The sequence below is a fragment of the Bos mutus genome, chromosome 29 (assembly GCF_027580195.1).
Source record: "Bos mutus isolate GX-2022 chromosome 29, NWIPB_WYAK_1.1, whole genome shotgun sequence".
In the NCBI taxonomy this organism is placed as follows: domain Eukaryota; kingdom Metazoa; phylum Chordata; class Mammalia; order Artiodactyla; family Bovidae; genus Bos; species Bos mutus.
The window spans coordinates 35,938,969-35,965,523 of NC_091645.1; the positions used below are offsets into that span (position 1 = coordinate 35,938,969).

General features: G+C 39.0%; 1 protein-coding gene across 4 annotated transcripts in view; it reads left to right on the forward strand.

Moving 5' to 3' along the window:
* The window catches only part of ZBTB44 (zinc finger and BTB domain containing 44), a 56,734-nt gene that overhangs the window by 16,211 nt on the left and 13,968 nt on the right, over positions 1-26,555 (forward strand). For all 4 annotated transcript variants that reach the window (XM_070365190.1, XM_070365191.1, XM_014478327.2 and 1 more), the window contains exon 2: positions 13,760-14,833. In XM_070365190.1, coding sequence (XP_070221291.1) covers positions 13,816-14,833 — 1,018 coding nt within the window. In that variant the 5' untranslated portion in view covers positions 13,760-13,815. The remainder of the gene's footprint in view (positions 1-13,759; positions 14,834-26,555) is intronic.

A 26,555-nucleotide genomic window follows, 5' to 3' on the forward strand; every position in this document is an offset into this window, starting at 1 on the left:
TTTAATGGAATGAGTTAAAACACTATTTCAAAACAAAACAAATTCTAAAGTAAGGCAGCTTCAGAGTTAATTACTCTGCAATTCAGTGACATCATCAAGAGCCTCAGTTCTCAACTTTTTGCTTTGCCATCCTTAAGTTAACTCTTATTGTGGTTCCGAGGTGACCTGCCACAATTCCTAAGCCTTAAGTCCAGACATGAAAACACCTAACTGAATTTTGTGTGCCTTTTTTTTTTTTTTTTAATCACCCTAACCCCTGAAGCTCTGGAGCAAGCTCTATTCCTTTTAGCCAGATAAACATTTTAATGTTTTCCTGGTTATCTTTTACCTAAATAGACCTATTATGTCTATGTTGCAATTGGAACTTACGATTATCTTATGTGACAAATGGATTTTACTGCTCTTTGATGTGCGAATTTGAATACACAAACCATGTCTGCGGCCTGGCTCAGAAAAGCAGCCTGTTCACCTTGTTGAGCCTTTTCTTTTTTTTTTTTTCCCGCCCCCCCTCCCGAGCCTTTTCTATTATTAGGTTCTTGTCTAAAAATTTCTAACCATCTCCTGATTTAACATTAAATGTTAAGGCATTTAAAAACATTTATAATTTTTCTGAATTTGCCTATGAAGGAGGGAGTAGCTAAGGAAAAATTTCCAGATTTTTAGAGGAGATGAATCAAAAATAAGTACTAGATTTTAAGCTCTGGGTGAATGGTTAATTAAAAGCATCTATCATTAGCAGTTAGAAATCCTATAGTGGAGTGTCAGCTGAGAAGAATTTGAGTTGTTTCAGGCAGTGAATTTGAAAGATAGCAGACATATCCAGATGGAATTGTCTAGCATTCTCACTGATCATACAGAGGAGCCTGGTGGGCTACATACAGTCCATAGGGTCACGAAGAGTCGGACACAACTATGACTGAGCCCACATGCACTAGCTCATCACAAGAGGCCCAGAATTGGAGTTCAGGAAGGGTGCTGGGGTTAGAGATTTGAGACAAGTTGAGCCAAAGGTGATAGAGACCTGGCAACAGAGATTCATCACTCAGTGCTGTATGGCGTTCTTCTGTGTATGCTGTGTGCTAGGCACTGGGCACTTCCCGTGTACTTGTTTTATCTTGCTTGACTCCTGCCACATTTAACTAGTTTAAGGGCATCCAGTAAGTTCAGTGATACAGACATTATTAAGATCCAAGTTTGTAGAGGAAAATAAATACTATATGATACTGCTTATACGTGGAATCTTAAAAAAAAAACAAAAACTAATGACTATAACATAAAAGAAGCAGACTCACAGATCCAGAGAACAGATTAGTGATTACCAATTGGGGTGGGTGATACAAAGGTGCGGTGAGTCAGAGGTACAGCTGTTGACTATAAGACAGACTCAAGTATGTGTTCTACAACATGGGGTATATAGCCAATATTTTGTAATAACTATAAATGGAAAGTGACCTTTAAAATTGTATAAAAATAAAGCAGTTTTTTAATTTTAAAAAAATTCCCTGGAGGTCCAGCGGTTAGGATTCTGAGCTTCTTACTGCAGGAGGCATAGATTCAGTTCCTGGACCCCTGGTCAGGGAGCTAAGATCCCACAAGCCATTTAACACAGCCAAAAAAAAAGGACACCGAAGCAGACTCACAGACGTAGAGAACAAGCTTATGATTACCAAAGGAGAGGGATGGAGGGACAAATTAGAAATTTGAGATTGTAACAGATACAAACTACTATACATAAAACACATAAGCAACAAGGATTTGCTGTATAGAAAGCAGGGAATTGTGCCCAAAACCTTGTAATAACCTACAATGGAATATAATCTGCAAAAAAAAAAAAAAAACACCCTGAATCACTGTCCTCTACCCTTGAAACTAATACAGTATTGTAAATTAACTATTCTTGAATAATAAACAGATTAGAAAACAGTAATAACCACAAATATCCAGATTTGTCTGAAGTACAAAGCAATGCTCTTCCTACTATATAAACTATTTCTGCTGCTGCTGCTAAGTCGCTTCAGTTGTGTCCAACTCTGTGCGATCCCATAGACGGCCTCCCACCACGCTCCCCCATCCCTGGGATTCTCCAGGCAAGAACACTGGAGTGAGTTGCCATTTCCTTCTCCAGTGCATGAAAGTGAAAAGTGAAAATGAAGTCGCTCAGTTGTGTCCAATTCTTAGCGACCCCATGGACTGCAGCCTACCAGGCTCCTCTGTCCATGGGATTTTCCAGGCAAGAGTACTGGAGTGGGGTGCCATTGCCTTCTCCAAACTATTTCTAGGCAACATTAATTTCTAGGCAACATTAATTTATTAATTGATACTGAATTGAGTATAGTAAAATAAAGAATGCTTAGTTATACATGAGGTGGAGAAGTCTGTTATTGGACTTGGGCAATGTGAAAAGACTTTACTTAATTAATGCATTATACTGTGTCAAAAGACTTAATGTATTTATCCTTATAGCAGTTTATCATTCAGAGGGACATGGATACCAGGAGTATCTATCTTTACATATATCTAGAATTTAAAACCTTAATAGCAATTGAGTTATGATGTATGATATATTTTGCTCATTGGGGAGATGTGAGATGATAGTTTCTAAGAAAATTCAAATTAAGACGTGTTTTTTAAAAGAGCTTATTGTATATTTCTATACAGATTGAAGAGTTGTAACTATAAACATATTTTTGGGGGGCAGTCAGATAATCATAATAGGCTAATGTTTGGTATTTTCACAGTCGCCTTTTCCTCTTTAGGTTATTTTGCAGCAAAGACTAAACAGCTTTTAAAATTCTGGTCCAACAGCAGTTTCTTTATTTCAAACATCATTTTGTTACAGAATTTGCCTAACTAAATCTTTGACAATTTAAAAAGGTATTTAATGAGTCCTAATGAAGCGACTTAGCAGCAGCAGCAGCAACCTTTTCCTATCCCAAGCTGTTTCCAATTGTTCCTATATGGAAACAGTTATTCTTATACTATTATGAAATCAATGGAAAGAGTACTTGTTGTAATTTAGGAGTACTGGTTGCAGGTCCTATTTTTAACTGTGATTTTTGTATAAAACAGTAGACTCCAAGAATCAAGTAATCTGAGGCTCCACTCCTGTCTTCCATTGAGTTGTAACTGGTTAACCTTTCTGGGCTTTTTAGCATAGTATTTATATTTAGCACCTGATAATGTTTGTTGAACTAAACTTTTTAAACCATAATCTTCTTTCAGCTTTAAAATTCAAGTTCCTTCATTCTATTTTCTGAGAGTTTTTTCCCCATTGAGGGGGAAAATTTGCCTCTTTTTGACCTATTCCTCCATTATCTCTTTAAGCTCTAAGATAATGATCAAGCCATGAAAAGTAATATCTGTAGAGTAAGAGAATGAAAACTATCAGTTCCAGAGACATAGCTCACAGTCCGGCATACAGTTCCTCTGGAAACACTTAATATAGTATTGACTGTATAAAAGTGTAATGTTTTTCCATAGTTGTCTGTATCTTCAAATACTGTTGATGGCCAGAGTTCCTGTTCTTGACCAGTTTGAGTTAGGAGTCTTCAAAGGACTGGGTCTTATCAGAGGTTTTTGTTTTTGTTTTTAATTGGAGGCTAATTACTTTACAATAATTATGTAAATGTAAGCAAAGGAGAAAAGGAAAGGTATATGCATCTGAATGCAGAGTTCCAAAGAACAGCAAGAAGAGATAAGAAAGCCTTCCTCAGCGATCAATGCAAAGAAATAGAGGAAAACAACAGAATGGGAAAAACTAGAAATCTCTTCAAGAAAATTAGAGATACCAAGGGAACATTTCATGCAAAGATGGGCTCGATAAAGGACAGAAATGGTATAGACCTAACAGAAGCAGAAGATATTAAGAAGAGGTGGCAAGAATACACAGAAGAACTGTACAAAAAAGATCTTCATGACCCAGATAATCACGATAGTGTGATCACTGACCTAGAGCCAGACATCCTGGAATGTGAAGTCAAGGGGGCCTTAGAAAGCATCACTACGAACAAAGCTAGTGGAGGTGATGGAATTCCAGTTGAGCTATTTCAAATCCTGAAAGATGATGCTGTGAAAGTGCTGCACTCAATATGCAGGCAAATTTGGAAAACTCAGCAGTGGCCACAGGACTGGAAAAGGTCAGTTTTCATTCCAATCCCAAAGAAGGGCAATGCCAAAGAATGCTCAAATTACCGCACAATTGCACTCATCTCACACGCTAGTAAAGTAATGCTCAAAATTCTCCAAGCCAGGCTTCAGCAATACGTGACCGTGAACTTCCAGATGTTCAAGCTGGTTTTAGAAAAGGCAGAGGAACCAGAGATCAAATTGCCAACATCCGCTGGATCATGGAAAAAGCAAGAGAGTTCCAGAAAAACATCTATTTCTGCTTTATTGACTATGCCAAAGCCTTTGACTGTGTGCATCACAATAAACTGTGGAAAATTGTGAAAGAGATGTGAATACCAGACCACCTGATCTGCCTCTTGAGAAATTTGTATGCAGGTCAGGAAGCAAGTTAGAACTGGGCATGGAACCAAGACTGGTTCCAAATAGGAAAAGGAGTACGTCAAGGCTGTATATTGTCACCCTGCTTATTTAACTTATATTCAGAGTACATCAGAAGAAACGCTGGACTGGAAGAACCACAAGCTGGAATCAAGATTGCCCGGAGAAATATCAATCACCTCAGATATGCAGATGACACCACCCTTATGGCAGAAAGTGAAGAGGAACTAAAAAGCCTCTTGATGAAAGTGAAAGAGGAGAGTGAAGAAGTTGGCTTACAACTCAAAATTCAGAAAACAAAGATCATGGCATCTGGTCCCTTCAGTTCATGGGAAATAGACGGGGAAACAGTGTCAGACTTTATTTTTTGGGGCTCCAAAATCACTGCAGATGATTGCAGCCATGAAATTAAAAGACGCTTATCCTTGGAAGAAAAGTTATGACCAACCTAGATAGCATATTCAAAAGCATAGACATTACTTTGCCAACAAAGGTCCATCTAGTCAAGGCTATGGTTTTTCCAGTGGTCATGTATGGATGTGAGAGTTGGACTGTGAAGAAAGCTGAGCACCGAAGAATTGATGCTTTTGAACTGTGGTGTTGGAGAAGACTCTTTGAGAGTCCCTTGGACTGCAAGGAGATCCAACCAGTCCATTCTGAAGGAGATCAGCCCTGGGATTTCTTTGGAAGGAATGATGCTGCAGCTGAAACTCCAGTACTTTGGCCACCTCATGCGAAGAGTTGACTCACTGGAAAAGACTCTGATGCTGGGAGGGACTGGGGGCAGGAGAAGGGGACGACAGAGGATAAGATGGCTGGATGGCATCACTGACTCGATGGACGTGAGTCTGAGTGAACTCCGGGAGTTGGTGATGGACAGGGAGGCCTGGCATGCTGCGATTCATGGGGTCGAAAAGAGTCGGACACGACTGAGCGACTGAACGGAATTGAACTGAACTGATGGTGGTTTTTGCCATACATCAACATGAATTAGCCACGCATGTGCATGTGTCCCCCCATCCTGAACCCATCCCCTCCCCACCCTATTCCTCTGTTTTGTCCCAGAGACTGGCTTTGAGTGCTCTGCTTCATGCATCGAACTTGCACTGGTTATCTCTTTACCAGAGGTTTTGTGATTGCTGTTAGTCAGTTGTGAGTTAAAGCTAGAGCTATTGTATAGAACCATTACTAATGTACAGTACCACTAACAGTTGTGGCAATTGTGAATTATTTATGTGTGATTATCATGGTTACTTCTGTTTTATTCTATCCATGAATAAATTTTTAATAAAATAGATGAGTCAGCTAGGTGTCAATTGCATGTCCATATTGCCTATAAGCATGAATGATTCCATGAAAAAATTTGTAGTAACGTACAGTGTGATTCTGTAAATTTTACCTACCTATGTGCTGCTTTTTTAATATTGCCTGTGGAGTAGAGAATCAGAAAAATAAAATCAGGATTCCTTCTTATTAAATAAAGCTCAATTTTTAAAAATGAAATTGAACATACTTTCTTTATATAAAATGAAGTTTCTTGATATATTTAAATGATGAGCTTATTTCTTACACACTTTGTAAGATTCTTTTGGGACTATCATGCCAAAGTAAAGTCTGTAATGCTTTTGTTCTCTGCAGTTCTTTTGAGTGTTGTCAAAATCTATCCTTGTCAATGACAAAATTTTAGAAATAGGTAATGGTGCTATCTGCACAGCAGTGTGAATGAACTTTATGCCACTGAACTGACAATTTAAAATGGTTACAATGGTAAATTTTATGTTAACGTATATTGAGCACAGTTTTTAAAATCTGCCCTTGCCCATGGAGGTGTATCATACATGTGAATATCCTCTGTCATATGTGCCATGGCTAAATTAAAATACTGGTGGTAGTTTCCAACTTGGAAAAGAGAAATGTGAACAGCTTAAAGTGGTAGCCACTCTTAAGATGATACAGAATTTTACAGTTGTGATAATTTGTGTCAAATGATTTAAGTATTAGAAAGCTATGGAACTAAATGACCTCTAAGATTGATCTCTACCTGGAGATTCTTCGAATTTGTAAATAAATCGTGCTTTCATTAGTTAAGCAGAGGATGAATATGTAAATAAAATATACAATGGGATATTATACAGTCTTTAAAAAGGAGGGGAATTCTGGTACATGCTACAGAGTGGATGAAGACTTTGTGCTAAATGAAATAAGCCAGTTGCAAAAGGACAACTATTTGATGCTTCCACTTATATGATGTACCTAGAGTAGGAAAATTCATAGAGAATTAGAAGGTTGGCTGCCAGAGTCTGGTAGAGAGTGGAGAATGAGGAGTGAGGAGTTATTGTTTGATGGATACTGTCATTTCGGAATGATGAAAAGTTCTGGACATACTGGTGATGGTTGAACAACAGTGTGAATGTCCTTAAAGCCCTGTACTGTACACTTTAAAATGACAAATTTTGTTTTATTTTGCCACAATATAAAAAAACCTTTATTAACTGCAGATTAGTTAAGTAACTGAGAATGTGGGCATTTTCATTTATAATAGAGTTTTGGAGAACTTTTTTTAAATGAAGTGATACGTGCACATTACTAATTCAGTACAAGTGCTTTTTTTGCATATTACTTTAAATGTGTCTAGTGTGATTGAGGAGCTGAATTTTCAATTTAATTGATTTAAATTAAAATTACCACATGTGACTGGCAGTTCCTTCGTTGGACAGTATAATTCTGTATTTTTTTCATCGTTTTATAATACTTTAAACCTCCTTATATCATTATTTTGAAATGAATGTCTTATGGATAGCATGTAGTTGGTTCATGTTTTTAAAATACCCATCCTACCAATCTTTGTCTTCTAGTTGTTTTTATTTGGACTGTGTACATTCAAGGAAATTATTGATATGTTGAGACTTAAGTAAACCCTTTTATTTTTGTTTTTGTTTGTTCCCTCTGTTCTTTGTTTCTATTATTTTCCTGCCTTCCTGTGGCTTATTGTACCTTGTTGAAAATTTCATTTTGATCTATCCTTGGTGTTTTGAGGGCATGTCTTTTTACATATTATTTTGCATCTGCGCTAGGTATTATATGTACGTAAATAACTTATCACAGTCCCCTGATGGCAGTACAGTATCAGTCTGAGTGAAGGCTTCCCTCTTTTGAAGTTACACTCCCCTGTTTATAATTGTCTTAAATATTTACTTTACATACTTTGAGAATCACATCAGCATTAGGATAGTTTTTGCTTCAATTATGTGAAACATAATTTAGAAAAGTCAGAGGAAGAGGGAAGACTATAACCTGTACAGTTGACCCTTGAACACGGCAGCAGTTAGGGGCACTGAGCTGACTCTCTGCAGAGTAGATAATCTGTGTGTAAGTTATAGTCAGCCCTTCGAATCTGATAGTTCCTCTGTATCCACGGTTCCACATCTTCAAATTCAGCCAACCACAGACCCAGTAGTATTGTAGTATTCACTGTTGGAAAAACACCCACATATGAGTGGACTTGCACAGTTCAAAGACTCAGTTATATGTTTTTACTTTTCATTATTCTTCCTTTCATTTCAGGAGCAATCTGAACTTTGTGAGTGAATCTGCTGACAACAGCCGATTCTCTAGTTTTCATTCACATGAGAATGCGTTGATTTTCTCCTTCTTCCTGAAGGGTATTTTTGTTGGCTGTAGTGTTCTTGGTTGGCTGTTCTTTATTTGGGTACTTAGAAAGTGTTGTGTCACTTCCTTGTTACCTCATGGTTTCTGATGAGAAGTACTCCATTATTTGAATTATTTTCCCCTTATAAGTAGGGAGTCATTCCCTTCTTACTGCTTTTAAGATTTTTCCCTTTGTCTTTTTGTTTCCAGCAGTTTGTATCTGAGCATGGACTTATTTGAATTTATCTTGTTTAGGTGTGTTGAACTTCTTAAATCTCTAGGTTTAGATTTTAAAATTAGTATACCATACCCTACATATTCACCTATTTAAAGTGTACAGTTCAGTGACTTTTAGTGTATTCGCTGATTTGTGTATCAATTTTAGACCATTTTCTGTTATCTAAAAAAAAAAATCCCTGAATCCCTTAGCTGTTAACCCCAAATTTCCCCTACTGCCCCCCCAACCCTAGGCAACCACTCATTTACTTTCTGTCTTTATAGATTTGCCTGTTTGGAACATTGCCTATAAATGGAATCATACAATAATGTAGCCCTTTGTAACTGGCCTTTTCATGTAGCATGTTTTCAGATTTTATCCATGTTGTAGCATATATCAGTACTTAATTTCTTTGTTGTGAAATAATATTCCATTGTATAAATATACCACATTTTATTTGTCCATTTATCATGGTGGATATTTGGATTGTTTTCACTTTTTGAATATTATGAATAATACTGCTATGCTCTGTGAATGTATGTCCATACGTTTCTGTATGGACATGTTTTCTATTCTTTTCGGCGGGTGGGAGTTGCTGGGTTGTATCTAAAGGTCCCAGTGTTGCATCTGCTACTAAACACAGTCAACGAGTACAGACATTTTCGTATGTAAATTCCACCTGGATATTCCTGTTGGAGGCATCTTAAACTCAGAAACATCAGAAACTTTCTTTTCTGTCCTTGATTGGTTTTAATGAGAATATAGGAGGGGAACAAAATTATATCTGGCATTTCCCAGTCTAATCTTCATCTTCCTCCCATCCCATACCTCCATCTTTATTATGCTGTGTACCATATGTGTGTAACCATTACGTTGTACAAACATGATTTGCAGAAGATACTTAGAATTTATTTTATTTTTGTCTTCCACCATACATATAAATTTGTTCCGTAGGGTTAGTACTCCCTCCAATTCCTTGAAGGGCAAGTTATCATAATTTTTCTGGTCACTTTTAGGGAATAGAAACATTATTTTCAAGAACTAATAAACTTAATTCAGAGTTATAGGTTTTCTTATTTGCCCACCGCAGGCCTACTACAGGTCTGCAGTGGAAAGAGATTTGTTTGGCTTCCTTTTTCTTTATGTTTTTCCCCTCTGCCTTTTTATTCTTCCGTATTTGGTGACTGTGGTTTCAGGCCCATCAAGGATTGGGAGAGGCACAGGATTGAGTAAGAAGAAAGGTCTCTAATAACAGTAGCAGCAGCACCAGGACTGGTGTTCTGTAGCATTTATTTCATGCTGAGTACTGTTAAAAGCACTTCACATGTATCAGGCCAGTTAATCCTCAGAACTCTGAGGTAGGTTGTCTTACCCTGTCTCACTGCTGAAGAAATGAAGGTGCAGTCTAGTGACTTGCCTAAGGTCCCACAGTGACACACAGCAGAACAGGGCGTGCACCCAGGGCTGGGGCTCCAGAGGATCCTTGCCACTCCAGGTATTGCTTTTATTTACTGTTGGGAGGTGGTAAGCATACTTCCTAGTCTTGGCTAGAGTTTAAATCAGGCTTGTATCCTTTAGATTTGTTTCAAGTGTGACACATTTTGCACAGACCTAAAACAAAGGGCAAACTTGCCTCAACTCCTTTCCCTTACAGGGGAGTAGAAGGGAGTGGGAAAGGGTTTGGAACTCAAAACACACTGGTCTCTCTCCACAGGACTCGTTTTCTGATATTTAACTCTTTACCTCCTTGCGTAGGTTGCCTTGCACCTCACTTTGAAATGGTAGTATCTGTTGTTTGGAACCTCCACCCAAATTGCGATTGAGATGTTTTCAAAATCCCGTTGCACATGGTCTCCAAATACACTATTTGATTTCTTGCCTTCACACCTTTGTTCATGCACATGGTCCCTGGATTATGAGTGTCACTTGCTTGAAGGCATGTTCCTGCCTGAACCATGTGATCTCCATCAAACTAAGTGCTCTTGATGGCTGGGCTTTTTAAAGAAGCCAGTTTACTGGGGTGTAGCAAATGAACAAAAAACTTAATGTAAAACCTTCCCATTTTTTTTCCTCTTCATCTCATTCCTATGAGAGAGAAATCAATAAGTATGTTGAATAATACTTTGGTTAGATCAATCCTAGCTGCTTGGTGTCTTACGATTACTTGTCTTTGGGAAAGTAGAATGGAGCAGGTTTATGTTTGAACTGTTACCTTTGATGTGGTTAAGTTAATTGTTTCAGTGGCCTTACCTGGCTGTCTTGGCACAAGGTTTTATGCCATTTATTGTGTTATCAGACCAAGAAGATTCTTAGATTGATCATTTGGTCCTCTTATATTAGAATATTCAGTGGATTATTTGTATCTATTCAGCTGGAAATCATCAGAATGTCTTTTTAAAAATTATTTCCCCTTCACGTGTACATTTACCTACAAAGAACATTCAAAGGGGTTGTTTATGTAATGGATTGATGTTTGAACTAACATTGACCTCTGCATCCTCACATTTAGAGTAACTTGCCTGGTGGCTCAGATGGTAAAGCATCTGCCTACAATGAGGGAGACCTGGGTTTAATCCCTGGGTGAGGTAGATCTCCTGGAGAAGGAAGTGGCAACCCACTCCAGTATTCTTGCCTGGAAAATCCCGTGGACAGAGGAGCCTGGTAGGCTACAGTCCATGGGGTCACAAAGAGTCAGACACGACTGAGCGACTTCACTTTACAGTGCCATTAACAACAGTTGGCCAGTACAGTGCACCCGAGGCATGTCAGGATGGTGAGCACTCACTGAGCTCGTGTGAGGTCCCACGAGAGCTTGGTGCTCCTGTTTGCTTTATCACCTGCAGAGTTCTTTCATGAGGCCCTGCCCTCTGTGACTCTTCTTCTGCCTTGCACACTCAGAATGGAAAGTTTCATTGTTTGCTTTCATGTAGCACTAGCTGTGTAGTCTTAATTAAGTACATATGTCATTTTCATAAAGACTGTAAGCTTAATGAGGTAAAGGACAATGTTTTACTTGTAATTGTGTTCCTCTCTTACATAATAAAGTTCCTCACATCTAATAAGTCAATTATTAAGATTTCATTAGTGTAAACAAAATCAGTAGTATGGCTTCACTGTCCCAATACCCAGTTTAGTCTTATTTGTGCTGAGATAAGGAAGGTAAAGATAATAAAGTTATGCTCAAGTTATAATTCTGCCATACCTGTCAATTTGTATGCAACTCTTTGAACCAGTCTTAAGGGAATATGGGAAGTGGAGATTGTTGCGCAGAGCAAGGATATTCATTAAATTTTAAGAGGCACTTAGAGGGACAAGGGATGTTTAGCTTATAGAAGAGAACCTTAGGAAAGAAATGTGACTGCCATCTTCAGTTTTTGAAAGCTTTTTCAAGGGGAAAGAAAAAGGCCTACTCTGCATGACTTTCGGGGTCCAAACCAGGAGAAACTGAAGCCTTCGTATGTGTGTGCATGCTCAGATGCGTCCAACTCTCTACCCCATAGCATGTAGCCTGCCATGCGCCTCTGTCCATGGAATTTCCCAGGCAAGAATCCTGGAGTGGGTTGCCATGTCTTCCTCTAGGGGATCTTCCCTATCCAGGGATCAGACCCAGGTCTCCTGCATTGGCAGATGGGTTCTTTACCACTGAGCCACCTGGGAAGCCTCAAGCCCTATTACGGTGCTTTTTAAAAGAAAAAAAAATGTTTAATGTGAAAAAGAATAAATACCCATATGTTTTGCATAAATATGAAGAAGCTACCATCTATGCATGCAGACATCTTTCTGTGTACAATTTCAAGAAGATCATGGCCCCTTAGTGAATCCATGAATCTCTAATTAAGATCTTATGTTCTCTTGCTCTGTTTGTGTGTTGGTGTGTACAAATACATACACATATGTATATATTTCACAAAGATGGTTATTGTCTGTGTACTCTGATATTTTTCACTAAACACATAACTACTACTATTGAGTTCACTGTATTTAGTGATTGTGCATTATTTAATGCTCAGAACCACACATTTTCCCAGGTCAATTAAATATTCATCAACTTTTAAACATCATTTTTTTTAAAACTGGTAGCTCTAATTTTGAGGTATTTGAAACTTCTTTATCTAAAGATGGCTTACAAAAAATATTTCCCCGAATATGCTTTGTTTTGTCTTTTAGTACTTTTTTTTAAAGGTTATTTATCTTAGATAAAATAATAGCTATGTGTTTTCATATTGGAAAAGTACTGTGATCAAACAGTAAAAAGACTCAGATCTTAGCTTCGGTTATCATTTGTTAGTCACTTAACTTCCCTGAGCATTATCTTTCTTATCTTTATCAAGGGGCTAATATAAGCCTCCCTGACTTCACATAGTGGATGAAGGAAATGGCACCCCACTCCAGTACTCTTGCCTGGAAAATCCCATGGATGGAGGAGCCTGGTAGGCTACAGTCCTTGGGGTCGCAAAGAGTCGGACACGACTGAGCGACTTCCCTTTCACAACAGTTTAAGGGGAAAGTACTATAAACTAGTATTTAGAAGTATTATTAGATTTTAGAAATTAAAAGTATTTAAGAATGTCAGTTTTCTTAATTTTTAGTAAATGTAAAATCTGATAAAGGCAAATCAGTCTTTTTTTTTTTTTTTTTTTTTTAAGGAAAAACCCAATCAAGTGTCGGATTTTAAACATTTGTTTTATAAATTTCCTTCCAGAAATGTGGTTTTGTTGTGTTAGTAACATAAAAAGCAGTCACTTTTCTCTTGTTGTGCATTCACAAAGTGCCAAATACCATGCTTAAGCATGTACTTCGCATGTTTCATTTAGTTCTTATAACAACCTTGGAGGAATTGTTGAAGAAAGAATGCAGACCTATTACATTCTAAGACCTAGACTCTTGGCCACTTGTACTTACTCATCTCATGTCCTAAAAGAGGCAGGATAAAGCATTGAGGTTTAGGGTGCAGATTCTGGGGCCAGCCTGCCTGGATTTGAACCCTGGGTCTGCAACTTAACAACTTTTGATTTCTTCAAGGTAGTTAGCCAGCCCTTTTCTCTTCAACAGCAATAAAATGTACCTATTAGTAGAGACATCATGACAATCAAATTATGAAATGTGATGCATTTGAACATTATCTGGCATGTGGTTTGCAAGCAGTGGCAGTTATAGGGACTCGTCTTGTGTAAGCTGTGCGTGTGACGTGAGCACACGGACTCCTCTGGGAGGATGCTTCAGGGAGCAGGCACCGGGAGTCTATTTTAACATAGCTCTTTCCTTGGACTTTCCCCTGGCCATCTTTCACCTTTCTATTTAGCATGGTGGCCTCATGAAAACAATCTCAATCACCTTGTATTTCAGCTACTGATCCATTAATTAATTCTTATTTTATGTATCTTTTAGGACATTTCTGATTCATTTGCATCCTTGAAGAGCATCTATAGAAGAGGAAGGGAAAGATGGGTGTGAAAACATTTACTCATAGCTCCTCTTCCCACAGCCAGGAAATGCTTGGAAAGCTAAATATGCTTCGAAATGATGGACATTTTTGTGATATCACTATTCGTGTCCAGGACAAAATCTTCCGGGCACATAAGGTGGTATTAGCAGCTTGCAGTGATTTCTTTCGCACCAAACTTGTAGGCCAAGCAGAAGATGAGAACAAGAATGTGTTGGATTTGCATCATGTTACAGTGACTGGCTTTATACCCCTTTTAGAGTATGCGTACACAGCTACTCTGTCAATTAACACAGAAAATATCATTGATGTTCTAGCTGCAGCCAGCTATATGCAAATGTTCAGTGTTGCTAGCACCTGCTCAGAGTTCATGAAATCAAGCATTTTATGGAATACACCCAACAGCCAACCAGAAAAGGGTCTAGATGCTGGACAAGAAAATAACTCTAACTGCAATTTTACGTCTCGAGATGGAAGCATTTCTCCAGTGTCTTCAGAGTGCAGTGTGGTAGAAAGAACCATCCCTGTCTGCCGAGAATCACGGAGAAAGCGCAAAAGCTACATTGTTATGTCTCCTGAAAGTCCTGTAAAGTGCAGCACACAAACAAGTTCTCCCCAGGTGTTGAATTCTTCAACTTCCTATTCAGAAAATAGAAATCAACCAGTTGACTCTTCTCTAGCTTTTCCCTGGACTTTTCCTTTTGGAATTGATCGAAGGAATCAGCCTGATAAGGTTAAGCAAGCAGAAAATACCCGGACTTTAGAATTACCTGGCCCATCTGAGACAGGGAGAAGAATGACTGATTATGTGACTTGCGAGAGCACAAAAACTGCCTTGCCTCTGGGTGCCGAGGAAGATGTCCGGGTCAAAGTGGAAAGGCTAAGTGACGAGGAGGTCCATGAGGAAGTATCCCAGCCTGTCAGTGCGTCTCAGAGTTCACTGAGTGATCAGCAGACAGTGCCAGGAAGTGAGCAAGTGCAAGAGGACCTTCTGATTAGTCCCCAGTCTTCCTCCATAGGTATCGTGTCTTCTGTGTTTTCCATGATTCTATAAAGTATGGGGAGGCATTTTTAAGTGCTTACTAGATAAGTTTTGTGCTGTATCCTATAGGAAATATTAAGAAGAATAAAACATGGTAACTGGGATTTTTTAGGTGCTATCAGTCCTACCATATATTTTGGTAAGTTACACATGAGTAGAAAGAAAGTAGTTGAACAGTATCTCATGGGACACATATATTATGGCACAGTTCACATACTAATGAATTGTGAATTACTTTCAGTACAAAAAGTACCAGTTTTAAAAAATGCAATTCGTGTTTTATTCTTTATTAAAATTATTTATTAAAAACTTAACCATGTGCCAAACTTGGGGGGATATATGATGAAAATGACAGTGCTTGCATCCGAGGAGTTAACACCATTAATTGAGAAAGCAGATGAGTAAGTCAGCAATTAAAACTAGGCCAGAGGTATAAACAGTGTGACAGGCTCACACAGAAAAGATCAAGTTAACACTGCATGTTTGAGCTGGATCTTACGTAATAAGTAGGAGTTTACCCAAGCGAGGGAATAACATTCCTTTGAAAATGTATAGAAGCTCAGAGGTGTGGAAGAACATTCACTGCATGTTTGATAAAGCAGTGAATTCAAAGCACAGTGATGTGAATAAAGCATGAAAACCTGCAAGTATAGACTATAATGGGAAAGAAGAAAAATGAGTGGTTGAGAACATGTTTGAAAAGCCTCAAATGCTAGTTTCAGTTAGAATTGCATTCAACTACATACAACAATCCCTTCAAATTGGCTTAAACCAAACAGGATTTTTTTTTTTATTGCATAAAATGTTCAGAAATAGAAAGTCCAGGAGTAGTATAGTGGCTCTACGGTGACCTAGGCCCCTTGTGTTTTTGCAGTCCACCATCTTTAGTTTGTCAGATGTATACTTATTACTTCGTGGTTGTAGGTTTTTTGCTTCATCTTTAGCCTTGTATTTTAGAAAGGGGTAATGCTTGTATGGAAAATGTTTCTAGAACTCTCAAAAGAACTGCCAGATGATGTCACATGCATGGCCTTTCCTAGCTGCAAGATGATCTGGGGCTATATACATATATATGTATGTTGGGTATGTAACTGCCTTACAAAATTATAGAATAGATATTGTCTGCAATTAGCAGTGTCTACCACAGCTAGGCCAAGTAAGCTTGGGTTGTATCCTAGTGGTAATAAGGAGTCTACCTTAAATGGAATGAAAAAATATTTTCAGATATTTTAGGAAAATTTGATACTGGTCGAATTCATAGGGGGTTGGCTGGGGAGAGACAGTCCAAAGGCCAGTTACGGTACAGTTGTCTTTGTGTTAAAGAAGATACTTGAAGTCATACTGTAAAGAAAATGGGTGTGAAGAAACTTTGTAAAGGAAGAATCATTACTACCTGAGGTTAATGAATATGTGGTTTGAGGAATAAGAAAGTCAGGTTCATGGATGACTAGAAAAAGAGATAACATTATTGTCATTATAAGTCACAGTTTTTTACATTTTATTATCTCTAAATTCAGATATGCTTTACAATTAATAATCTTTACAGTTACTTTTTCTTTCTTAATGGTGCAAAAAATAATGGTAATCATACACTTGATCAGTTCAGTTCAGTCGCTCAGTCGTGTCCGACTCTTGGCGACCCCATGAATCACAGCACGCTAGGCCTCCCTATCCATCACCAACTCTCAGAGTTCACTCAGACTCATGTCCATCGAGTCGGTGATGCCATCCAGCCATCTCATCCTCTGTCATCCCCTTTTCCTCCTGACCCCAATCCCTCCCAGCATCAGAGTCTTTTCCAATGAGTCAACTTTTCACATGCACTTGATAGGAATCTGTTAAATACCATAACTACTGTGAAAGTCATTGGGAGGAGGTAGAAGCCCAGTTTAAGAGTTAACTCAGCAAGGTCAATTCTTGTGAACTGTGCTTGGGTGATGACCAGGCAACATGCCTCAGAGCCCTTGAGGTCAGGACTGGAGGTGACCACTTTAGCACTTTTAGCAGGGACACATTGACTCTCAACAGGAAAATGTGTTTGTAAGAGCCAGAACCAGAGAACTGCTCCTTGAGAAATAATCTATTTTCAGGGAGAGAAGGAAAGCCAACGGAGATGAGTGAAGAGGATTTCTCCAAGGTTGGAGAACCATGAAGGCCGTGTCGACGTTGTTAAGTTCTTAGATTCTGATGCACAACATGAGTTTCCCAGGGTTGCCACACCAGCCACTGCAGACTTCAAACGGCAGAATTGTATTCTCTCGAAGTTCAGAAGGCCGAACTCTGAACTTAAGGTGCTGGCAGGTCTGTAGGGAACGATCTTTCTTTGCTCCTTTCTAGCTGCTGACAGTCACTAACACTCCTGATGGGCCTCAGAGTTTAGCTGTATGTCTCCACTTTCTGCCGTCATCCTTCTGGGCCTTCCTGCTAGATCTCCCTCCTCAGGACACCAGTCATTAGATTATGGCCCACCCTACTACAGTATGATCTCTTCTAACTTGTATGTTAGTTAAGTATGAAACCACCTCACAAAACTGTAGGAGAATGGATATTGTTTGCAACTAGCATTGTCTACCACAGCTAGGTAGAGGTGACCATATACTCTGTTGTTGTTGTTTAGTCGCTAAGTTGTGTCCGACTCTTGGCGACCCCGTGGACTGTAGCCCACCAGACTCCTCTGCACATGGGATTCTCTAGGCAAGAATACTGGAGTGGGTTGCCATTTCCTTCACACACTCTAGGTAATGGTAATTACCTAGGTCTCTGCAGAGACCGACCCTGTTTCCAAGTAAGAGTATCTTTACTGGTATTGGATGTTAGGGCTTAAGAATGCCTCGGGGATGGGGAAGAATGCAGTTCTTCCCACAATACCTATTAAAGATAATATTTCTAAAGTTGGGTCAAGATACTTTTGTACTTTCCAGACAACCACACGTTGAATAATGTATTTGATGGCAGGAGATCCTAGCTATGTGTCAGTATAACCCGGTTTTTGTTAAATAACTGACATCTTTAATCTTGAAAACACCTTTGTACCTTCTAAATAGTGAACTAATAGGTAATTATTAATACTATTAATTATTTATCTGAGAACTTAGGAACCAAATACTAATATAACTGAACATCTTGCTGACTTGCTATGTGAAATAGCCTTATTTTAATCACTCTCGAGTATACCTAATCAGTTCAGCCTTTGCCTTAATATATTATTAACACAATTAAACAGAGGGGTTAGGACCATAAGTACAATAAGCCTTACCGTTATCTAAGAATAATTTCCAGTATATACTATAACAAATGTACATTCTATTACAAATCAGACGTACAGAAGAACTCTGATCTGAATATATATAATCAAATAATCCAAATGAGTTGTCTTTTCTTTACCTTCAGAGCAAACTCACTAATTACTCTCAGCTACCCCTGTTAACTCCAAATGTATACACTAAACACCTTACGAAAAGTGAAATTCAGTGAAATTTGTTTAAGTGAGAAGGACTCTAAACTCTAAAATCTGCCATTAAAAGAGAAGTGATTGTTACGAGGGTCAGTTAAGATTGAGAAATAGTTTGACAGTTTCTTGGTAGCAGTAGTGAATAGATAAACTTGTTGAGGTGAGCAGTTAGAATGATGGAGGAATTTGCAACACTGAGCGTATATGCAGTATGGGGAAATGATTAAAAGTTGAGGACTTGGAGTCAGGCAGGTCTAGAATCTGCTCTCAGTTTCTGCCACTTATCAGATGTGTGACTTGAACAAGTCACTGAGCCTCACTAGGTTTCCATAACCGTAAAGTAATGATAGTCTTAACTGTCTGTTGTATGTCAGTGCTCTCCAGCAAGACTGCCAGGAATACACCTGGAGTGAACACATTGAGATGGTGGTTTGAATATCTGAAAATCCCTAACAATTAGCTAACTGTACAGGATAAGTTAGTGTGCAGCAAGCTTGCGTCAACCCCGTGTCCACATAGAAGTAGTGTTCTAGTAGTGGGCGTATTGAAAGTATAAGAACTGGTCACTGCAGCAGGAGTGAGGCAGTTTTGGTCCCTTAAAATGGACAGATTCTTTGAATGGAGTTAAACAGTTTCTGCAAGTCAGACTCAAGTGTCTCTGAAGAGAACCAACTGGCTATCATAATTGGGATGGTCCCAGGATTCTGGTCTTTCTGACTGAACAGGTCTTGCTTTTAGGATTGTAATTGCAGCAGAAGCATGTTGATTTGAGGTCAGGGTCCATTTCTCTGTGGCTGAAGGCTGGAATATGATATATAATGTTGCCTATAAAGGAGTCTACCTTCTGTGGTGCTTAAAAGAACAGTTATTAAATTTTTGTCAGCAGGGTCAGATGGAGGATAATAGATCCAACAATCTGTTAAATTCATATTAGTGACTGTGGTCTGGGGTGGGGGTACAAGAGGTTTTTTCTTAAGTGGCAGAAGAAGATCTTAGGAGGTCAGAAACAATAGGATGAAGATGAAAGATCGTATTGGCTTTAATAGGAATGATTAATAGTAAAGAGAAGAGTACTAAAGAGTCAGAAAATTAATCTGATTTTGCCATCTTGGGTAGGAGCTGTCCACTTTTGAGGTCATTATCTTCTGGAGAATTCCTTAGAGGGAATGGATGTACAGGAGTCAGAAGGATGTGATGTCTTTCAAGTTAGAAACTTGAAAGAATCCAATGAATGTCCCCTCGAACTGTTACTGCTGAACCAGTGGTTAGCAACCTATCAGTTCCTTTCTATAGATAACCAGTGGAAAGTTTTCTCTGGTGCCATCTTTTCCAGAAGACCAAAACTCCAGACTTTAAATCATTCATAGGCTCTTCTGTGTTTGTAATAAACCTGGAATATCATTGTAGTATTTAATTGTATTAGTTGGTAATCAGGTAGCACCTAAGATTTAAACCAAAATTCCCACCTGAAAAAGCAATGTACTGTTACCACATAAGGGGTCACCTTGTGGATCTTAGAGATGATTTATCTTATTGCCATCAAGACTCTTGGCAGTACTTAGGACTGTGGAAGTTTGAGGGTTTTTAAGTGCTTTGATAAATATAGTTTTAGAATTCTATTTATTCTCTTAACGTTTGTGGATGATGGGGATGTTGGAGAGTCTGTGTTTTTAAAAGGTCATGCTTATGGGGTTTTTTCAAAGCAACATCAGTGTAATGTGTGGTCCTATTACTTGAGAAATAGTTGCTATTTCCTAGTCAGGAATACAGAATCTGCTCATTTTTCTTCTGCCATTATAGCGTAGCTCTTTAGCATGAGGAGGCCTCAGTCTACCTTAAAAGTAAACAATAAACAACTGATAGCTCATTTGAAGGTGTTTAAAAGTGTACCTCAGTGCTTTGTTCTTGTCCCTGTCTTAACCAAGGTTGTGTCAGTGCCAGGAGGACCATACACCAGCAGCATCCATGGGGGTACCTCTTGAAGTCCCTGCTGCAGTGTTGGTACAGTGTTGATGTATCACAAATGAACGATCTTGTTCATGCCTGAAGCTCCCCACAAATGGCTGCTTCCAACTCCGAATTGTCCTTGGTGAAATTGAGTCAGCTGAGAGATAAGTGTAACGTGTTAGTTACAGAGAAAGCATGAAGGAAGCAGATGTTTGGCCAGAGAGAGATGCAATTTCAGATTGAGACACCTCATGAGAACTGTAGCAGTCCACAAGAATAATGCTTGTGTAATTTTTTATTTCCAGTTACAGAGGCCAGGGATCAGACAAAATCTGGTTCTGGGCATTTGAAACTAAGCAAACCAATTCTCGGGACACGAAGACAAACTTGAAGTCAGGTCCTTATAAGATTTTTTTAAACATCTTTATTGAAATACAACTTAAATATCATAAAATTCACCCATTAAAAGTTTATACTATAGTGAGTTTTAGTATGTTCACAGAGTTGTATAGTCATCCCCCCAAAAGAAACCCTGCAATCCCTCTCTCCAGGACCCACCCCTAGTCCCAGATAACTGCTTATACACTGTCGGTATGGATTTGCCTGTGGTGGGTATTTCCTATAAATGAGAGCAGCAGTGTGTAGTCTTTTCTGACTGACGTCAGTCATTTTACATTATATTCTCAAGATTTTCATATATGTCATCCCTTATAAAGTTTTGAAATGTTTTTGCCAGTCAGTGGTCTTTCTGACCTCAGCCTCCAGGGCCAGTTTATAGGGACTGATCTTATCTGTGTCTATCCTCTCATTACAGTGTATTCCTCTTGTAGATGCGAGTCAACCCTCAATAGATTATAGGAGCAGGTGTTAGAAGGTCAGAAAATAGTTTCATCAGGGAACAGTGACAAGTCTAATTGGATAACCCATATATTCTCCAGACACCTTTTTCTAGAAAAACGCAATAAACCCAATACTAAAGGGCTTCAGTGAAATATTTGAGCTCCATTCAGCATGAACTTACCTCCTAGCCAAAGGGCAGGTTGCACCTCAAAAGGAGTTTTAGATACACACTTTGTTATCGAGGTTTCCAATGCAAGGCAGTAAGAACTTCAGCCAGATGTCCATGAGCCCTGCATTTCTGCCAGTGCCCTGTTGCCAGAGACCACCAGGAGCCACCTATAATTCAGCAAGTTGAATTCAGTGCCCATTTGCAGTGTGGGAGATCACATACTGTAGGGGGTTGGAGGGGGGAGGCGGTGGAGGGCTTCAGGGCTCTTTATAAGAACGTGTTAGAAAGGACCTAGAGGGTTTGGGCTTGTGTTATGTATTTGCAAGGAGGATTCAAGGAAGTGAGGTTTGCTCAGGGACTGGTGGTGTCAGAAAGCCCAGATGACTGACTGAGAATCTTAACAGAGATCTAGGAATGCAGACCAAAGTGAACCTAGAGCAGCAGGGACATCCATTACTTTTGCAAGGGGAGGTTCAGTTTTTATGATTGCACAATAACCTTGTTTTTGTCTGTGCTTAAAAAAAGTTATGTGTTTGAGACCAGTGTGACAGGGTCTGATGTTGGTGTTCTGTGAGGTTGTTTTATGTCCAATAGAAAAACGTGTCAGTGTCAAGCCAGTTTCTCTTTCACAAGTATGAAATAAGGTGTGTTTAACACATGTAGAGCAGTGGCTGGCATATGGAAAATGCTCAGTAGTAAATGACCACTGTGATTATTTCTCACCACCAGAAGGGTTTTTTAAGCGTCTTAAGTACTTAAACAATGGTTAGCAAAAACAAGACTCATTTTGATGGAACAGCACTCCTTAATGGTAGAAGAGAGTATTCTCTCTTGATAAGATAGCCTTAACATATAAAGCTGGTAAGTCAGAATTCTTAATCCCCATACCACTGAGAGCAGAATTCTTATAGTTTAGAAAGGAAACTTTGTTTTAATAATTTAAGAAACATCAGTATTACCTCAACAAAGTAAATGCTGTGTATCCTACTATTAAATCGGTTCAAGTAACATTCCAGTTAATATGATTACTTGCATTGATGGGCAGAAACCATCATGTCAGGAAAAAAAAAATTTACAAGATTTATTTTTGTGTATTGTTGTGTAACTGATACAACACTATGTGTTAAAATGCCCACAGTATGGATAGATTTCTAAAAGTCTGTTTTAACTCTTAATTTAGCTTGAAATGGTTTTTATTTTTAGCTTTTGGCACATTTAATGTGTCACGGACAAGAAGAGAGTGCCCTTTGTTTTACTTTCCATCCTTACTATCCATCAAGTTAGGGATCCAGAGGCCAAGGTTTAGATATTTTAGAATGTGGAAGTAGATTTGTTTTAAGAGGGACCATCTGTTAGGTATGTCTTGTTCTCCATTTTAGTTCTTTTTGACCAGCTTTTAAAGCAAACTCTTGGTAATACCAGAATCAATCCGAAGCACAGTGGGTTTTATTTCTACCTCACCATGACCCCACCCTCTCCTGAAGTATTATAGCTTGCCTTGCCTGGTGGTCATATGTCAGTTAGGTCAGTCTTCGTGGCCTGCCCAAATCACACCACTAGGCTTTTTGGTTTTTTTGGCAAATCTTTACCTAAAAGCTTTAATGTTGCCTGCATTCTGAACAACTGCAGAATACTATAAAGTAGATTTGTGTGTGTGTCCATGGTGACCAGGTCCAAATACCAAGACTTTTCCAGTTTTTATCTTAGGACAGATTGAAATGTTAGAGTTCCCTCTTCTTTAAAGGAAAAAGTGACAATGGGAAGAAATTGACAAGAGCTCTTTCTTAAACAAAATGCAGCATAATCTGGTCTTCCAACCCACATCTGGTTTAAAAACCAATGAGAAGGATCAGGAATAAGTTGGATAAGTAGGCATAGGGAAAAGGCATAAATGTCTTGACAGTAAGGGAAAGAGAAAAAGAAAAGGCATGCACTGATCTGCCAAACACAAACCAGTAAGGGAGAGAGCATGGGGGCAGAAGGAATAGAGGTGCAGTCGGGGATTAATGTAAACACATAGGGTCTTGTCTCCTTTCAGAAGCCTCTGTCAGTGTTTTGGAACAAGGTGTAACAGTTGGTGTTCTTGAGTCATCAAGAAACAAGAAAAAGTTATATTTAATGTTCTGTATTTAAGAAGTCAAGGCAAAGTACAATTCTGGCACAAATTTTGTAGTGCAAATGATTAAATAAAGTTTGGATGCCTTAAAAGGGATTAGGTTAGTTTTTTAGGAGAACTTTACTTTACTTAAGTAGAAAGCGTATTCATTTCCTGATGTCACCTGGTTCAAGTGTTCCAAGAGGGAAAACTGAAGTGGTGCTGGATTCTAAATTTTCACTGAAAGATTTAATCTTACGTGTCTGTTAACAGATGATGTTTATTAAATGTTCACGTGTATGTGGTGTTGTACAAACTGTTACAGTTAGTACATTTTAGCTTTTGTTACAACACTGCCACCAGAAGAGTGTACAGCTGCAGAGGCTCCTTGGTTCAGTTGGGGCAGCACAGCTTTCTGCACGTGGTAGAGACATCGACCAAGTTCAACACCTGATGAGAACTGGCGAGATTGTTTGGATCTACCCTCCCATTGAAAACAAAAATACCTTTTTTTAAAGTCACCTTTTAAGGTATTTGAAAAGATGATCAGGGTTAATTTTAAGGAAGAGTCTGACCTGGAGAGGTAAGTACTCACCAGAGCACTAAAACCTGTTTTTCCCTAGACATTTGACAAAACACCAATGGGCTTTGGTTCATCAGCTTAAAGGTGAGGGAGACAGAGGTCAACCCAGAGCATATGGAAGCTGCAAAGTCTTAGAGAAGGCGCATGCATGAAGTAGGAGCCCCAGAGTTCACATACCACAAGGACTACACCTGCTCACCTTCCTTCAGACTCCAGGGGAACTTTGGAGACCGCTACCTTGGCAATGGGCTGCCTAAAAGATGAAAAGGGGAAAAAATGCACCCCTGAGAATGATAGATAGAACTCTTGCAGATTTCTGTCTTGCTTGTTCCTTGCAGGTGAGGCCAAGGAATCTCAAAACAGTAAATTGGTTTAGATAATGCCTACCTTCCAGGAACCTCACAGAGGCAAACAAACCTTTTCTGGAAGAGGGCACATTCATCCTCCCCTCAGCAAGTCAGTCTTCTCCAGGGTGTTTTCAAGGGCAATAACCACTGTCAGAAACAACCAGCCCAAAGGAACTATGGCTAATCAAATATTTTGGCAGCAGGTTGAATTGAGCAGAAGAGAGAATTGTTGAATCAGAAGATAAATTAGAAGAAACCACCCAAGCGCTGCACAGACAAACTGTTAGGGTTCTCCAGAGAAACAAACCCAGTAGGACGGATAGGCAGAGGCATATGCAGGGTGAGGCGGCAGCGGGGGATTCGCTCACATGACACTGGAGGACTCGAAGTCCCAGAGTCTGCTGTCTTCTGGGTGGAGGCCAAGAAAGCCGGAAGCGTAGTTCCAGCGCAAATCCTAAGGCCTGGGAACTTCAGGCCTGGTAGTGTCAGTCCCAGTTCAAGACCAAAGGCCTGAGAACCAGAAGCACTGATGTTCAAAAGCAGGAGACCACGGATGTCTCAGCTCAAGCAGAGAGCAGTTTGCCCTTCTTTCACCTTTGTGTTCTGTTCAGCCCATCACCAGACTGGATAATACCCACCTGCATTGGTGAAGATGATTCTCCTTACTCAGTCTACCAAAATGCTAATCTCTCTGGAAACATGCTCACAGATACACCTGGAAGTGATATTTTACCTGCTCTCTGGTTACCTCTTAGCCCAGTATGTTGACACATAAATTAACCATCAGAACACAGGTGTAGAAGAGGGTAAGGCTTATGGATGGTACAAACGTAGGTATATTTAACTTCTTAATAACGTTAGAGACTAATGAAATGATCTTTTTAATGTGCTAAGGAAAATTAATGTGAATCTAGATGTCTGCACACAGTGAGAGTATCTTTGAAGAATGAAGGTGAAATGCATTCTCAAAGAAAAATGATTCAGAATATCATCACTAAAGAAACATTTAAGGGTAGACTACAGGTAGATGTAAAGTGAACATGGAAGGTTTAATATACAAAAGAATGAAGAGCAAAGGTAAACATGAACAGATGTAGACAAACATTGCTTATATGAAAAAGTAGAGGCTTTATCCAAAAGAAGTAAAATGTCAGGCAGTAATTTGTAAATTGCAAAATGGGTGTATATGGGAAATGAAGTTAAAATTTCTAAGATCCTTCTATTGTCCAGGCGGAAGTAAAGTTTTCTCTCAATTTTGGTAAATATGTGTCTAATTTCCAAAGCAACCAGTAAAGTCAATCGGAAAAGATTGTGTAATTTCCAAACTGATAGAAAGGGAGAAATTAAATAATTATCACTTACATTCAGTAAGTTAATTCTAAAATGTATAAAGAAATGCAAAGATATTCAGGAAGCAAATGAACAAGGTAAGAGGATTTACTCAGCCTGACATCAAGATTATTCTAAAACTGCAGTAAGTACAGCGTGGCATTCATGCAAATATAGACCAGCAGATGGAACTAGTAGAGAACCTGGAAACAAACCCATGCATTTAGAGCTCTCCAGGGCAGAGAAGAAAAGACAGACTTTTCAGTAAGTGTGTTCCCTTCACAATATCAACTCCAGGTGTGTTCAAGAAAGATATGCGTGTCAAGGGCAAAATCTAAATCTTTCATAAAAGTAATTTGAGATAGGAAAGGATTTTTAAAAACAAGCCCCCAAAGCCATAACCATAAAGGAAAAGACTGATCAGTTAAGGTATAAATCTTTGCATCATCAAAAGAAACCATGAAAAGACAAGTCATGGAAGAGGGGGAAATATTTGTAACATCTTTCACTGATAGAGACTTTGTATCCAAAACATGAAAAGAACTTTTATAATGAAGAGGGCAACTCAGTAGCAAGACTTGAAGCATTTCATAGAAAGTTAAAATGTTAGTCACTCAATTCGTGTCTGACTCTTTGTGACCCCATGGACTAGCTCACCAGGCTCCTCTGTCCAAGGAATTCTCCAGGCAAGAATACTGGAGTGGGTTGTCATTTCCTTCTCCAGGGTATCTTCCTGACCCAGGGATTGAACCCCGGTCTCCGGATTGCAGGCAAACTCTTTACCAACTGAGCCACCAGGGAAGGGTTCAACAAATACATGAAGTTTAAAAAATATATATCCTATGACCAAGCAAATCCATTCCTGATTTAGATACCATAGGAATAAAAACCATGCGTACATGCACTGTTGTACAAGAATACTCACAACAGGGAATTCC